The 13,261-nt window shown below is 45.6% G+C and overlaps 1 protein-coding gene across 3 annotated transcripts in view; it reads right to left on the bottom strand.

The window, feature by feature from the left end:
- The window catches only part of TSPAN14 (tetraspanin 14), a 96,046-nt gene that overhangs the window by 42,337 nt on the left and 40,448 nt on the right, over positions 1-13,261 (bottom strand). For all 3 annotated transcript variants that reach the window (XM_075934797.2, XM_075934796.2, XM_089780060.1), the window contains exon 2: positions 6,068-6,165. In XM_075934797.2, coding sequence (XP_075790912.1) covers positions 6,068-6,148 — 81 coding nt within the window. In that variant the 5' untranslated portion in view covers positions 6,149-6,165. The remainder of the gene's footprint in view (positions 1-6,067; positions 6,166-13,261) is intronic.

Below are 13,261 nucleotides of genomic sequence, written 5' to 3'. Positions count from 1 at the left end.
TCAAAGTTCATGTAAGACTTTAAATGCCCAATTGATAACTGCTGAAAAAAAGTCTGTTAATGATATTCTGTGCTAACAGCCTTAAACCACAAGCAGCATGTCAAGGCTGTAAATTAGTGAGCCACGTTATGTTTGAGAAGTTTCTGTTTTGGGCGTCTGCCTGATAGACTCAACCGCCATCTTGGACCATGCAGCTGGCTGGATGCAAAAAAGTTAGGCACACCTCTGAAAACAGGAAATTCAAAAAAATCAGCAGCTGCACCCTTCCTGTCTTTGGGGTTATCCATCTGTAACAACTCTGAAAGGTTGGATTTTCTTTTTATATTCTGTTCAGAAAAAATACCTCTTCTTTGGTAGAAACGAGAGAACTATGTAGCACTTTAAAGACTAACAAGATGGCTTATTAGGTGATGAGCTTTCGTGGGCCAATGGAAGTGGGTCTGGCCCAAGAAAGCTCATCACCTAATAAACCACCTTGTTAGTCTTTAAAATGCTACATAATTCTGTCTTTTGTTTCAGCTAGACCAGACTAACATGGCTGCATCTCAAGCACTCTTCTTTGGTAGGATTGTCTCCCAGGGTCACTGAATTATCCATTGTCACTGAGAACAACTATTCTCTGAAAGGAGACAATCATGCTCACACTTACTTTTAAAATCAGTCTTAAGCCCTCTCTGAATTCCCTCCTCTGTCAGCAGCAACACTCTTTAATGATTAAAAGCAAAGACTTAAAATCCAATTTCCCTCTCAACAGACAGGGCTAAATTGTGTCCTTCAATCACCACCTGCAATAGGGCAGGTACACAGAAATCTTGCTTCACAGGCAGTCTAGGGGTATGATCAGAAACATTCCTATTGATGGAGTGGAACAATGCTCCTTGTCCTTTGCCAGTTGACACTCAAGATCAGTCTTTCCAATGCCTTCTGGATTGTAGCACTACTTTAAAATACAAACTTCCAGTGTGAATATTTATCTAACTTCTCCATATTTATGCTGTGAACTTATACACTGGCGATTTAGCAGCAGTGGAGAAATGGTTAAATATACTCTTCACTCCTTGAACCCCTTCTAGGGAGTTGCTCTTGTGGTCAGTAAACAACATGATTGCTTTCCTCCTCCAAGAGCAGGGACTGCTGTTCTGGGTGTCCTTTTTTGTTCAAGGTGCTGACTATTCCTTTCCTTGAACCACTGCATAGCAGAGTAAAAGAAGAGGAGCTGTGATTTAAAAATCTCAAAAAACATTTTCCTTTAACATGACAATGTTAATATTAGACTCATATTTAAGATAATTTTTATAAATCCTACATTTTGTACTAAATTGGACCTGAAACAAATCATTATCAAGTTCAGTACAAAAATATTGAGTGTGGCTCTCCTATGGTTTTCTACTAATTAAAGAAGGCCCCCCCCATCTTACGACTGCCCGAGTTCCGAGCCCCTGCACTTACAAAAATGGTTGTAAGTGCGGAAGGGGCCGGAAACCCCCGACTTATGTCCTTGGCCCGCATATACAATGGTGCGTAGTGCCTATTGTAAATGAGGGTTCAAGTTACAATGCTCCTGACCTGAGACACCTTCCCCGGAACCAATCGCATCACATGTCGGGGGCCTCCTGTACTGTATTTTTGTAAGCGTAATGTAACGCCATTTGCTAAAGATCAGGAGCAGAATTAGGAAGGAATTCAAGGTGAACCACAATATGCCTCATTCTGATCTTCCTGTCAAAATAGCCTTTGGGACATCTCTAAACATATTCTTCAGACGAGACTCCCTTCGGCACACAGGGTTTTGTCAAGGGGCATACACATTCTGAAAACTTAATATTTATTCCTACCCTTCGTTTCCTGTATTTTAATCAGTAATCAGTCCATGAGAGGACCTTCCCTCATATCCCATGACAAATAACTTTCCTTAAGAGCCTTTGGTGAGGGACCTTGTCAAAGGCTTTCTGGAAATTTAAGTACACTATAGCCACTGGATCCCCCTTGTTCACATGTCTGTTGACCCCCCTCAAACAACTCTTTTACCCACTGCCTTTTCTTGTTCCCCCCCTCCCGATTTTCCCTTCTTCCACCCTCCCTCCTGGCTCCCCTATTTATTTTGGTCCTAGACATTGAACACTCCGGTCATCTGAAGAAGTGAGCTGTGCCCATGAAAATTCATGATGCCATCTACATGTTCTGTTAAGTCTATAAAGTGCTACCAGACTATTCGTTGTTTTTTCTTGTAGATTAGTAATGCAGGATTTCCCTTTACAGAAACCATGTTGACTTTCCCCCAACAAATTATGTTCATCTATGTGCCTGACAATTTTATTCTTTACTATAGTTTCAACTAATTTGCCCAGTACGGATGTTAGACTTATTCGTCTGTAATTGCCAGGATCACCTCTAGAGCTCTTTTTAAATATTGGCATCATGTTAGCTATCTTCCAGACATTAGGTACGGAAACGGATTTAAAGGATAGATTACAAACCACAGTTACTAGTTCCCCAATTTCCCATTTGAGTTCTTTCAGAACTTTTGGGTGAAGGCAGTCTAGTCCTGGTGACTTGTTACTGTTAAATTTGTCCATTTGTTCCAAAACCTCCTTTAATGATACCTCAATCTGGGAAAATTCCTCAGATTTTTCACCTTCAAAGAATGGCTGAGGTCTGGGAATCTCCCCAATATCCTCAGCCGTGAAAACTGAAGCTAAGAATTCATTTAGTGCTCCGCAATGACTATCATCTTTAAGTGCTCCTTTAGCATCCTGATGATCCAAGGGCCTCACTGGCTGTTTAGCAGGCTTCCTGCTTCTGATGTACTTAAACATTTTAATATTACTTTTTGCCTAGCTGTTCTTCAAACTCCTTTTTGGATTTTCTTATTATATTTTTAGGTTTAATTTGACAGAGTTTATGTTCCTTTCTGTTTTCCTCACTAGGATTTTACTTCCAGTTTTTAAAAGATGCCTTTTTATCTCTCATTGCTTCTTTTATTTGGTTGTTAAGCAACTGTGACACTTTTTTGGTTCTCTCACTGTGTTTAATTTAGGGTATACATTTAGGTTGGGCTTCTATTTTGGTATATTTGAAAAGTTTCCATGCAGCTTGCAGAGATTTTACTTTTGTCACTGTACCTCTTAATTTCTGTTTAGCTAACCTCCTCATTTTTGTGTAGGTCCCCCCTTTCTAAAATTAAATTCCAGTGTTGGACTGCTGAGGTGTTTTTCTCACCTTAGGATGTTATTTTTTTTATTATCACTATTTCCGAGCAGTCCAGTTATATTTACCTCTTTGGCCAGATCCACAGAAGGAAGCAAAATCCTGAAGTCACTGCCAAAGCACAACCTGACCTTCCTAACCACTATATTCCGGACTTTATTCAACAGAACTCCAGGTCAGCGGCAAAATACTTGTAAGACTCATAGAATACTAGAACTGGAAGTTACTGAGACATCATTAAATCCAGTCCCCTGCCCCCACAACAGGACCAAGGGGCAGGTATGTGCACTCACCCCCAAATTAAATAACCTTTCATACAATATGGTGACTCATCTGTAGCATCTTATCAAGGATGTTTTAGTCCTAGGTACCATCATTTACCAGCAGAGTATGACACAGTTTTTAATGCAAGCCCCAAAACATTCAGTTGGAAAAGTGCAAAGATTCGACTGTTCCATCTCCAAAATTCAACATGGGGAACACTAAACAGTGATCCAGAGGTGGAGTGAAAAGCTGTAGCTCAAAACCATGCTGCTTAAATTCTCGGCCCTTTTATGTGAAATAATCTTTGCTAAAAGTCTTTGCTTTTTCATCTCTCAGAATCAGCTCTCATTCTAGTAAGCAAAGCCAAGAGGTAAGGCAAAGGAAAGTTTTTAGAAAGGCTGGGAACAGAGGGGGTACCAGAAGGTGGTTCTACCCTTTGTGAATAGGGTTTCCAGACGGTTTCAACAAAAAGAAAGCTCAAATACTGGACTGTCTGGTTCAAAACCAGATACCTGGCAACCCTATTTGTGAAGAAAACAAGTGATTTAAAAAAAATGGAAGAAATGAGAGGAAAAACTGAGTTGCAGATAGTTGATAGTCTTGTGGAAATGTTGAAACATCTGATTCTTTTCAAGTGGTGTACATTCATCCTGTCAAGTTACAAAAACAAATGATTTGACAGATACACAACAAGCATACTACTGAAAGTTAGGACTCTCGTACTGTTATCATGGAAAACAGAAAAATCACCCTCTGGAGAATCTCTCTCCTTTTTCCAGATTACTCGTTCTATTGTGAACTATCATCTACAGTATCACAGTTTAGAGGTCCTGGTTTTTGTTAAAAATGATTTGTCTTAGGCAAAAGATACTGCCTACTAAACAAGGAGGGTCACCAACAAGAGATGCTTCCATTATAGCTAGAGCCCCAGCTGATATAAGTTAGTATGCCTCCACTAACTTTAGTGGAAAATGTTCGTTTATACCCTTGGCATCAAGTTTCTCTGAAAGGAAGGAAAAAATAAGTCATTTTCAGCTCTTCCCCAGAAAACTCCAGCATTTAAGTTAGTTCTAGCAAAGTTCTGAAGAGCTAGCATCATTGTACTAGACCAGTTGCATACGTCACTAAATTATATTAGCACAAGGGGCACCTGCACTTGGCACCTGTTTCATTAGTGGTCATTTTAGCCCAACCTATCTAGGAGAAGGCCATGATTTCTAAAGTGACACTTGAGTAATTTATGCCAGTCTTCCTATTGCATTGTCTTGACATTTGGCCATAATGCAATGTCTTTCTGAGGTCTTTAATAAACTTCTGATTAAGAGATCTTCTCACCTTGCAGGCAGAGATGTTGAAAGGTCAGGCTATTTAATGAACTAAGCCTAATTTAATATGAATGCAGTATAAAATAACAAGCATGGGTTTATGCCATCTTCTGTGCCTCTTTTAATGACCCTGTTTAAGTCAGAGTCAGGTCAATGGTTTAGAAGCCATAAGAACCAGCACAGACCAATATAACCAGAGGTTACGTACCTGGTGCAGTATTTGCTCTAGTGTCTGTTCTAGATTTGAGAGCTAAACAACAGTTACCTCCAAAAATGTATGGGACCCTCCCAAGCAATGGATACACTTAAACTGACCGCTGCTGACCTGAACAGCCTCCCAAAAAGAGACAGGCAAGTGTTTCAAGTCAGCCAGGCCAAATAAGCTCTCTGGAAAAAAAAAAAAAAAAAAAAAAAAAAAGAGGGAAAGAAAAAAGGACCCATCTTGGCCAAACCTCTCTCTACTACCTAGCTCTAACACATCAACTAACACACACTAAACTAAACTATATGAAAGCTACAACATGCTGAGGCAAGCACAAAGCAGACATGCTAAAGCTCCATCTCCGGCTAAGGCAGCAGCAAAGGAACCAAGGGGAGGTCACTCAGGCAACTTTGGGTGTGGGAGGAGGTTGCACAGAGCACATGAACAGGCTGAACACACCCTATCAATAGAAAAAAAGCTTACCAAGGGCTTGAGAGATGCATGCACATTTGAAGTGGAGGACCCCGTAGGGAAGCAACTCAAAAGAATGTTTTTGATATTCACAATATCTTTGATAAGTTCCCACACCATAACTATTCTTCAACTCACAGACTTGGAACTTTCCGGAAGTTCCAAAGTGTCCAGAAGAGGCTATACAAGTAGTATTTGCACGGAGAAGAGTCTGAATCAATTTGTAGACCTCGACATCTCCGCCATGACCTCTCAGTAATTCAGACGGACATTTCAAGCAGTATATTGTGCTTTTACATTGTTTTTCTAATCTAAATTGTGAACTCGCTGGAGCAGAGAACACCCTTTTGCCTCTATAATTTGTATTAGAGTGACCCTACTGATATGCTGAAAATCAAGACGACGCTGTCTGGACATCTGACTGCTTCCAATTTAAGGTGGAATTGAAGTGAGTTTGATAGTTTCAATCATATAAAAAAAGCCTCCATTTGGTCCATGCCATTCACTGTCTCGGAGTGATGTGCACATGCTAAAAAAGGCATCATTTCAGTGAGCGAAATCTCAGACTGAAGACTTCAGGAGGAAAGTTTTCACTCACCCAGAAGATGATGTTATAGCTGAAAAGCAGATATTTGTACCAACAGCTGATTTCAGGATTAGAGTATCGGTAATAGTGCATCTTCTATACAGCAATATCTGCAGAGGAAAAAGAAAAAAAAGTCAGTTCAATGTAAAAATGCAGAACATTAAATGTGAGTTTTCCTCAGTCTCAAAAAAGCGAAGTCCCTTTTCCAAAAGTTTATATTAAAAAGGGATTGTTGTACCTTGAAATCTACTCATTGGTAAAAAAAGATATTTAGTAACATTTCAAATACCACACCTCGCTCCACGTCCCACTGATAATTCTTATGACTTTATAGTATTTTCTAGTTTTTAAACCACTTTCTCTCTCTCTCGCTACTGGAAACCAATAAAACTGACGATACAAGTTAACGTTGCACCCAGAAGTCCCAAGGGATTCAGGGTCCATTAAACAGACAACCCATTTTGTGCCCTCTCAGCCTCAAGACCCTCCATGCACATGCAATGACCTGGAATTTGCATGTAGGCTCCTTGTCCCTACCGGGACCAAACCTATTTTATAAGTGATCTGGAGAAAGGGGTAAAACAGTGAGGTGGCAAAATTGGCAGGTGAGACTAACCTGCTCAAGAAAGTTAAGACTAAAGCAGACTGTAAAGAGTTTCAAAAGGATCTCACAAAACTAGATAGAGATGACTGGGCAACAAAATGACAAATTAATTTTAGTGTTGATAAATGCAAAGTAATGCACATTAAAAAAAATAATCCCACCAATACGTACAAAATGATGGGGACTAATTTAGCTATACCCAGTCAAGAGAGAGAGACCTTGGAATCATTGTGGATAGTTCTGAAAACATCCACTCAACGTGCAGCAGCAGTTAAAAAAAGCAAACAAAATGTTAAGAGTCTTAAAAAGCGACGAGGAAGGATACCTTCATAGATAAATGAGACAAAGAGCAGGTGGCTAGAGGTTCGAATGGTGGTTTTGTCATGCTTTTCAGAACATGGTTCAAGTCCCAGTCGGGGACTAGTGGACGGACGAGAGGAAAGGTATTCTGTAGGCCCTTAAAGAAGTGTTTGGTCAACGGGTTAGCGAGGAAAGCAACGCCATCCGTGGGATGGTGAAAAGCAGCTATGGCGGCGGCGTGGACCTTGATATTGCTGAGTGCTAGGCCCGACTGTTTGAGGGATAGTAAGTAGTTCAGTAAGGTAGGTAAAGGAGCGAGCTCTGCATATGTTCAACCATACCAGTGAGAGAATTGATTCCATTTGTACAAGTTCTTCTAGTGGAATGTCTTCTACTGTTAATCAGTATGTCCTTCACCTGTTCCGAGCAGGTAATCTCGGCATCCTGGAGCCATGAAAGAGCTAGGCGTGGAGATGGAGCTTGAGAACGTCTAGATGGAGAGTCCACCCGTGGTTCTGCAACAGAAGGTCGTGGTGAAGAGGGAAGGGATGAGGGTTCATCACTGCCATCTTGAGGAGGCAAGGATACCACGTCTATCTGGGCCACGCAGGTGCCACTAGTATGACCCGCGCCTGGTCCGTCCTGATCTTGTGGAGGACTCTATGTAGGAGCGGGAAGGGGGGAGAACACGTAAAGAAGAGGGGCATCCCATGTGATCGAAAAGGCATCGCCGAAGGAATGTTTCCCCAGGGCTCCTTTGGAACAGTAAAGGTGGCATTTCCTGTTGTTTTTCGTGATGAAGAGATCTACATCTGGTTGGCCCCAGCGAAGGAAGAGTGGAGTGAGGGCACGTTTGTTGAGCTCCCATTCGTGTTGGCCCTGGAATGTACGACTTAGGGCGTCCGCTGTGACGTTGAGTACGCCCAGAAAGTAAACAGCCAAAGGGGTGACCCTGCGTGTCGGGCACCAGTTCCAGAGCTTGATAGCTTCCGAACACAGTTGATATAGTACATGCAGGTGGTATTGTCCGTCATGATGATAATGGACTTGTGCGCTATATATTGACTGAAATGTTGGCATGCATATCTGACCGCCCGTAACTCGAGGAGGTTGATATGGAAGGTTTGCTCTGTGAATGACTATTTGCCTTGGGCTGTGATGTCCCCTAAGTGGGCCCCCCATCCCACGAGTGAGGCATCTGTTATAACTGAGAGTGGAAGGTGGATGCTGGAAAGAAATGCCCTGTAATATGTTTTGCAGAGTTGTCCATCAAAGCAGGGAGTTGATGATGCGTGGAGGAATGACCGAGTTTGGAAAGTTGGTCTCTGGAAGGCTTGTAAACCGTCGTGAGCCAACACTGAAGAGGTCTCACATGGAGTCTGGTCAATTTGACAACGTAGGTCGTGGAGGCCATGTGCCCGAGGATCTTGAGGCAGTTGAGGATCGTGACAGTTGGAACCGAATCTGCCACGCGGATAAGGTTGTGTATGGTAGCAAACCTGTGCTCGGAAAGCGTATCTCTCGCTGTGACAGTGTCAATGAGGGCGCCTATGAATTCTAGCCTCTGCATTGGCAGGAGGGTGGATTTTGTGTAATTTATGTGAAACCGGAGGCTGAGTAGAAGGGCTATTGTGGTGTCTCATGGCCTTTGTCTCGTCAAAGGACGCACCTTTTATGGAGGCAATCATCTAAATACAGGAATATTATGATCCCTTGATGCCGAAGTGAGGCCATTACGACTGCCAGGGTTTTGGAAAACACCCTGGGGGCAGTCGAAAGGCCAAATGGGAGCACGCGGTATTGCTAGTACTGGGTGCCTACTGTAAACCGTAGAAAATGTCTGTGAGCAGGATGAACTGTAATGTGAAAATAGGCATCCTGGAGGTCGAGAGCCGAAAGCCCATCACCTTGATCCAGTGTAGGAATGATTGTTGTGAGAGTGACCATCTTGAAACGGTGGTATGCAATGTATTTGTTGAAGCACCTGAGGTCCAAGATGGGTTGCCACCCTCCCGTCTTCTTCTGAGTAAGGAAGTAAGTTGAGTAGAAACCCCGGCCATGGAATTGTGGTGGAGAACGGTTTCGTGAGAGGGGTCCCTGAAGAGGGATGGGGTAGGAGGGTGGTTGGAGGGAGGGAAGTAAAGGGGCTAGTGTAACTGAATTGAATCAGTTCCAGGACCCATTTGTCCAAAGTGATGAGAGACCATTGGTGGAAAAAGGCCCGGAGGGGATGGTAGAACTGAAGAGTATTGGTTGGCAGTAGCAGTGGATTGGCTTCCTGGCTCTCGACCTGACCTTCAAACCTGCTGTTTGCTCAGTGGTGGATTAGTCGAGAGGTGTTGCTGTCATTGTTGTCTATGCTGCTGAGTTCTTGGTTTCGGGCGGAAATCATATTTAGGCTGCTGCCTGAAAGGCTCTCTCAGGCGCTGGTAAAGGCTGGTACCTAGTTCTCTTAAATGGAGGAGTGTACATTCCCAGGGTCCTGAAAGTAGTACGGGAGTCCTTCATGGAATGCACCACTTCATTGGTCTTAGCTGTGAAAAGATTAGTTCAGTCAAAGGGTAAAGTCTAAACCCATGGTCCCCAACCCGGCACCCGCCAGGCCCTTTACGTGCACCCGCAGAGGAACCTGGGCTGGCCCCGCCCCCGGGCGCGCAGCAGGTGCCAGCCCCGAGCGCATGGCCAGCCCTGGCCGTGCGGCGTGTGCCAGTGCCGACCCTGACCCCCACCCCCGCCGCACATGCCCTTGCTGGCCCTGGCCCCGCCCCCGGGGGCGCTGCACGTGCCGGTGCCGCCCCTGACCCCCGCCACGGCCACGGGGGTGCCACGCATGCCCACGCCAGCCCCTGCCCGGGCAGAACCTGGGCAGCCCCTGCCTGGGCTCGCGGCACATGCCGGTGCCGACCTCAGGCGTGCAGCACATGCTTGGCCCCGCCCGCAGTCACGTGGCCTGTGAGCGGCCCTGTCCCCGTACGCGCAGCGCGTGAGTAGCCCCAAAACATTGGGGACCACTGATCTAAACCTTCTGTTGTAGGTTCCTAGGTACCCCAGATGCCTGTAACCGGGAAATTCTGCAAAGGACAATCGCCAAGGCCGTAATACAAGCTGCAGTGTCTGCTACGCCCATGGCGGACTGTAGGGCTGTGCGGGAGACAGTGTGGCCCTCTTGCATGATACTGAGCAAGGTTGGCCTCTTGTGTTCCGGAAGGTGTTGGAGCAGATCTTGGAGCTTAAAGTAGTTAGCTTGGTCATAGTCGTTAGCAAGGCGATATTGTTTCACCTGTACCTCCTGGAGGGCTCTTTCCTGAGCTATAGCTACTCTTTTGAACAAGTCCTGGAATTTTTTTTAGCGTCATCACCAGATGGTGGGGGTTCAATTGTGATCGCTTCATCTAGGGAAGAGGAGGAGTGCTCTGGTCTCCCCTTCAGGGAGAGAGAGAGAGTCATGTGCCTCCGAGGGGGCTGAGGAATTCGGTTCAGTGGCCAATACTGTGGCAGGGTATGAGGGAGGCAGCAGCCTGGAAATAGTCGAAGAGGCCCGATGGTGGCTCTTCTTAGGACGCGGATCCTACGGTTGCCATTGGGTGGTATATGGCAAAAGTGGGTAGGCGTATTGTTGTGCATACCAAGGATGCAGAGGGGGAGGGTATGCATATTGAACCGGGGCCGGCTGCCAGGATGGAGGTCTGTGTGCCAGGGTAGAGTGCTGGGAGGAAAACCTGCTCCTTGATTCGATGCTGATGTCACTGGGAGAGCAAGAAGCAATGGAAGAGCATCGGGACCTCACGGAATGGATGGAGGAGCCTGGGGAAGGTGGTGCTAATGAGCTATGGCTCCGTACCGGGGACCAGCATCACTCACACCCCTCAGTCGGTGCGGGACGATGCGGTTTGGATGGTGGCGGTGCTGGCAGCAGCGGTGCCGAGGATCATTCTGGCGCTGTAGTGCTCGGTGGTGGTATATTGGCACGGGCCTTCTTCGGCGCCGGGCTCGGTGCCATTTTGGTGTGGTGCTTCAGTGCCATGCGATCTTTTGCTGGTGCCATCAGCACCAAGGGTGGCTCCGGTGCCATACCAGTTGGTGCCGTTGACCTCTGCTTTGGCTCTGAGTGAGCGCTTTTATGCGGTGCCGACGCCTTAGACTGTGCCGTACTGGAGGTTCCCCGCCTATCCTCGGTGCTGACCCGTACGGCTGACGGTGCCGAGGGTAGCAACGGAGTCGGGAAAAGACCCGTTTTGGAGGTCGTAAGACTAGAGTGGGTAGAGGGGTGATTTTTTTCCATACCCATACTCAATTGCACTGGTCTTGAAGCCGTAGGAGAGTCTTCCAAGGAAGGACGGAGGGACTTCTCATATAAGAGTGTCTTTAGCCTGTTGGCTCGGTCCCAGCGCGCCCTCACTGTCAATTTGGAGCAGTGGAGGCACTTTTGAGTTTGGTGTACCTCCCCTAGGCATTCAATACATTGAGTGCCCATCCAAAATGGGCATGGCATCCCGACATGATTCATACCTTTTAAAGCCCGGAGAGCCGGGCATGAGGAGTTGGGGAAAAGTGGCGAACCGCAATGAGAATTTTTTTTTAAACTTGACAGAGGAGGAGAATAGTGCTAAAAAACTTGGAAGATGAGAAAACTGAGGATTAAAACAGAGTATTTAACTTTTTTTTTTTTTTTTTTTACAGAAATGAAGAGAACAATCGGCTCAGTTTGCTGCTGAGGACAGTAGAGAAGGACCTGAGGGGCCAAGCCGCACACGCGCCCAACAATTCCAACGACACTAGAGGGCACTACGGCACCTGCGCAGCATGGCAGAAACTGATAGAAAAGTCTCCGGTCGCTGGTGCAAGGACACATCAGCACCCCAAGTGGAGCACCCACAGGGGACCACTCAAAGAAGAACTGGTTTTATCTAAATGACGAGTCATGCAGTTATGAAAGTTTTGCTACGAACTGGCGTTAGACTACGAGAAGCTCAGAAAGCAGAACTCCAAGGAGGTTAGCAGCAGCCATGAGAGTTGTTCAATGTTTCAGAAAACTGTAGCTTTGTAGGGCCTTGTGCTTAACCCATCTCTCCACAGGAATGTAGCAGAATGCTCCATACGGAAAAACAAAAACCACAGAGCAAAGACTCCCAGCTGAAAGCCGTTAACACTCAAGCAATGCCCTTAAGAGCCCAGAGTATGGGAAAGTCCCAGCAAGCAACACCAACTGGTCAGTTACTCTGTAAGCTGAGCAGGAGAGGGGTTAATACCATACCCATATTTCAACCCTGTCATCAGGGGTTTCCTCCCCGGAAATTTTAATATAGAGGCTTAGAAAAAGAAAGGAGATAGTAAGATTTTTTCCCATGGTTTTAACCCAAGTATGGAAACGAGACAACATGTTGTGTTGAATTACATGCTTGTTAAAGTGAAGGCAGGGGAAGCAAACAGCCACAGTACCAGACTCAGAGCTAAACTGTAGCTTTGTAGCCTACCCCGAGTAAGGCAGGAGCATGGAGCGGTGTAATCCCAGACACAGATTCAACCACAATTCTTCGTATTAGACCCAGAAAGTAAGTTGCAGTGCCACATAATCCTGCATGTTAGCCGACCATCGAAAGGTGGAGTGGGGAAGAGAAGGGGTAGGGGAAGAGCAGGTCCAGGGCCCCTTCCATTTGCTCACTTCTTCGCAGGGGAGAAGTTTAAGGGAATAAACTTCTATTTCTCCATCCCTGTGGAGTGGATGAGGCCATGCCTTTACGACAGGGAAAACAGACACTGCTGTGATCCATCTACCAGAGTTCAATTTAGCAGGTCTTTACTAGACCTGCTAAATCGAACTCAGAAGCTGCATCCATTGGCATCAGTATTCCTGAGGTGTAAGGCAAGCAGACAGCAGCATTTGCTCCCGTCGACTTCATACTGTGGAGACCATGAGGAAACTGGAATTGAGGTCCAGCCACTCAATTAACATAACTGAAGTTGCATATCTTAATTCAACCTTCTCCTGTAGTGAACACAGAGTCCTACATCAACTGAGTTAATATTAACTCTTTCCCACCCCACCCCCAACGTATGGGGCAGATAGTAAGGCAGAAACAGCCAAAGCTGGGACTACTGCAGTGTGTGGAGAGAGAAGTGGTAAAGTGGGACCCCGCTGGGACCACCTCCATACTTACCTCCTAGTGCTTCAAGTGTGTATTATAATTTCTGACAGGAGCAAGCCAGAGGGGGTAGAAGCAGCCAAAAGCAGGGACCTTGGTAAATGGCTCTCCAAATGCAAAGGATCTGTTTTTACTAGATGTTTGGAGACTGCTACAGCC

The sequence above is a fragment of the Pelodiscus sinensis genome, chromosome 8, assembly GCF_052426305.1.
Source record: "Pelodiscus sinensis isolate ZL-2025 chromosome 8, ASM5242630v1, whole genome shotgun sequence".
Taxonomy (NCBI): domain Eukaryota; kingdom Metazoa; phylum Chordata; order Testudines; family Trionychidae; genus Pelodiscus; species Pelodiscus sinensis.
The sequence above is the reverse complement of the archived record's forward strand: the minus strand, read 5'-3'. Positions and strand labels throughout refer to the sequence as shown.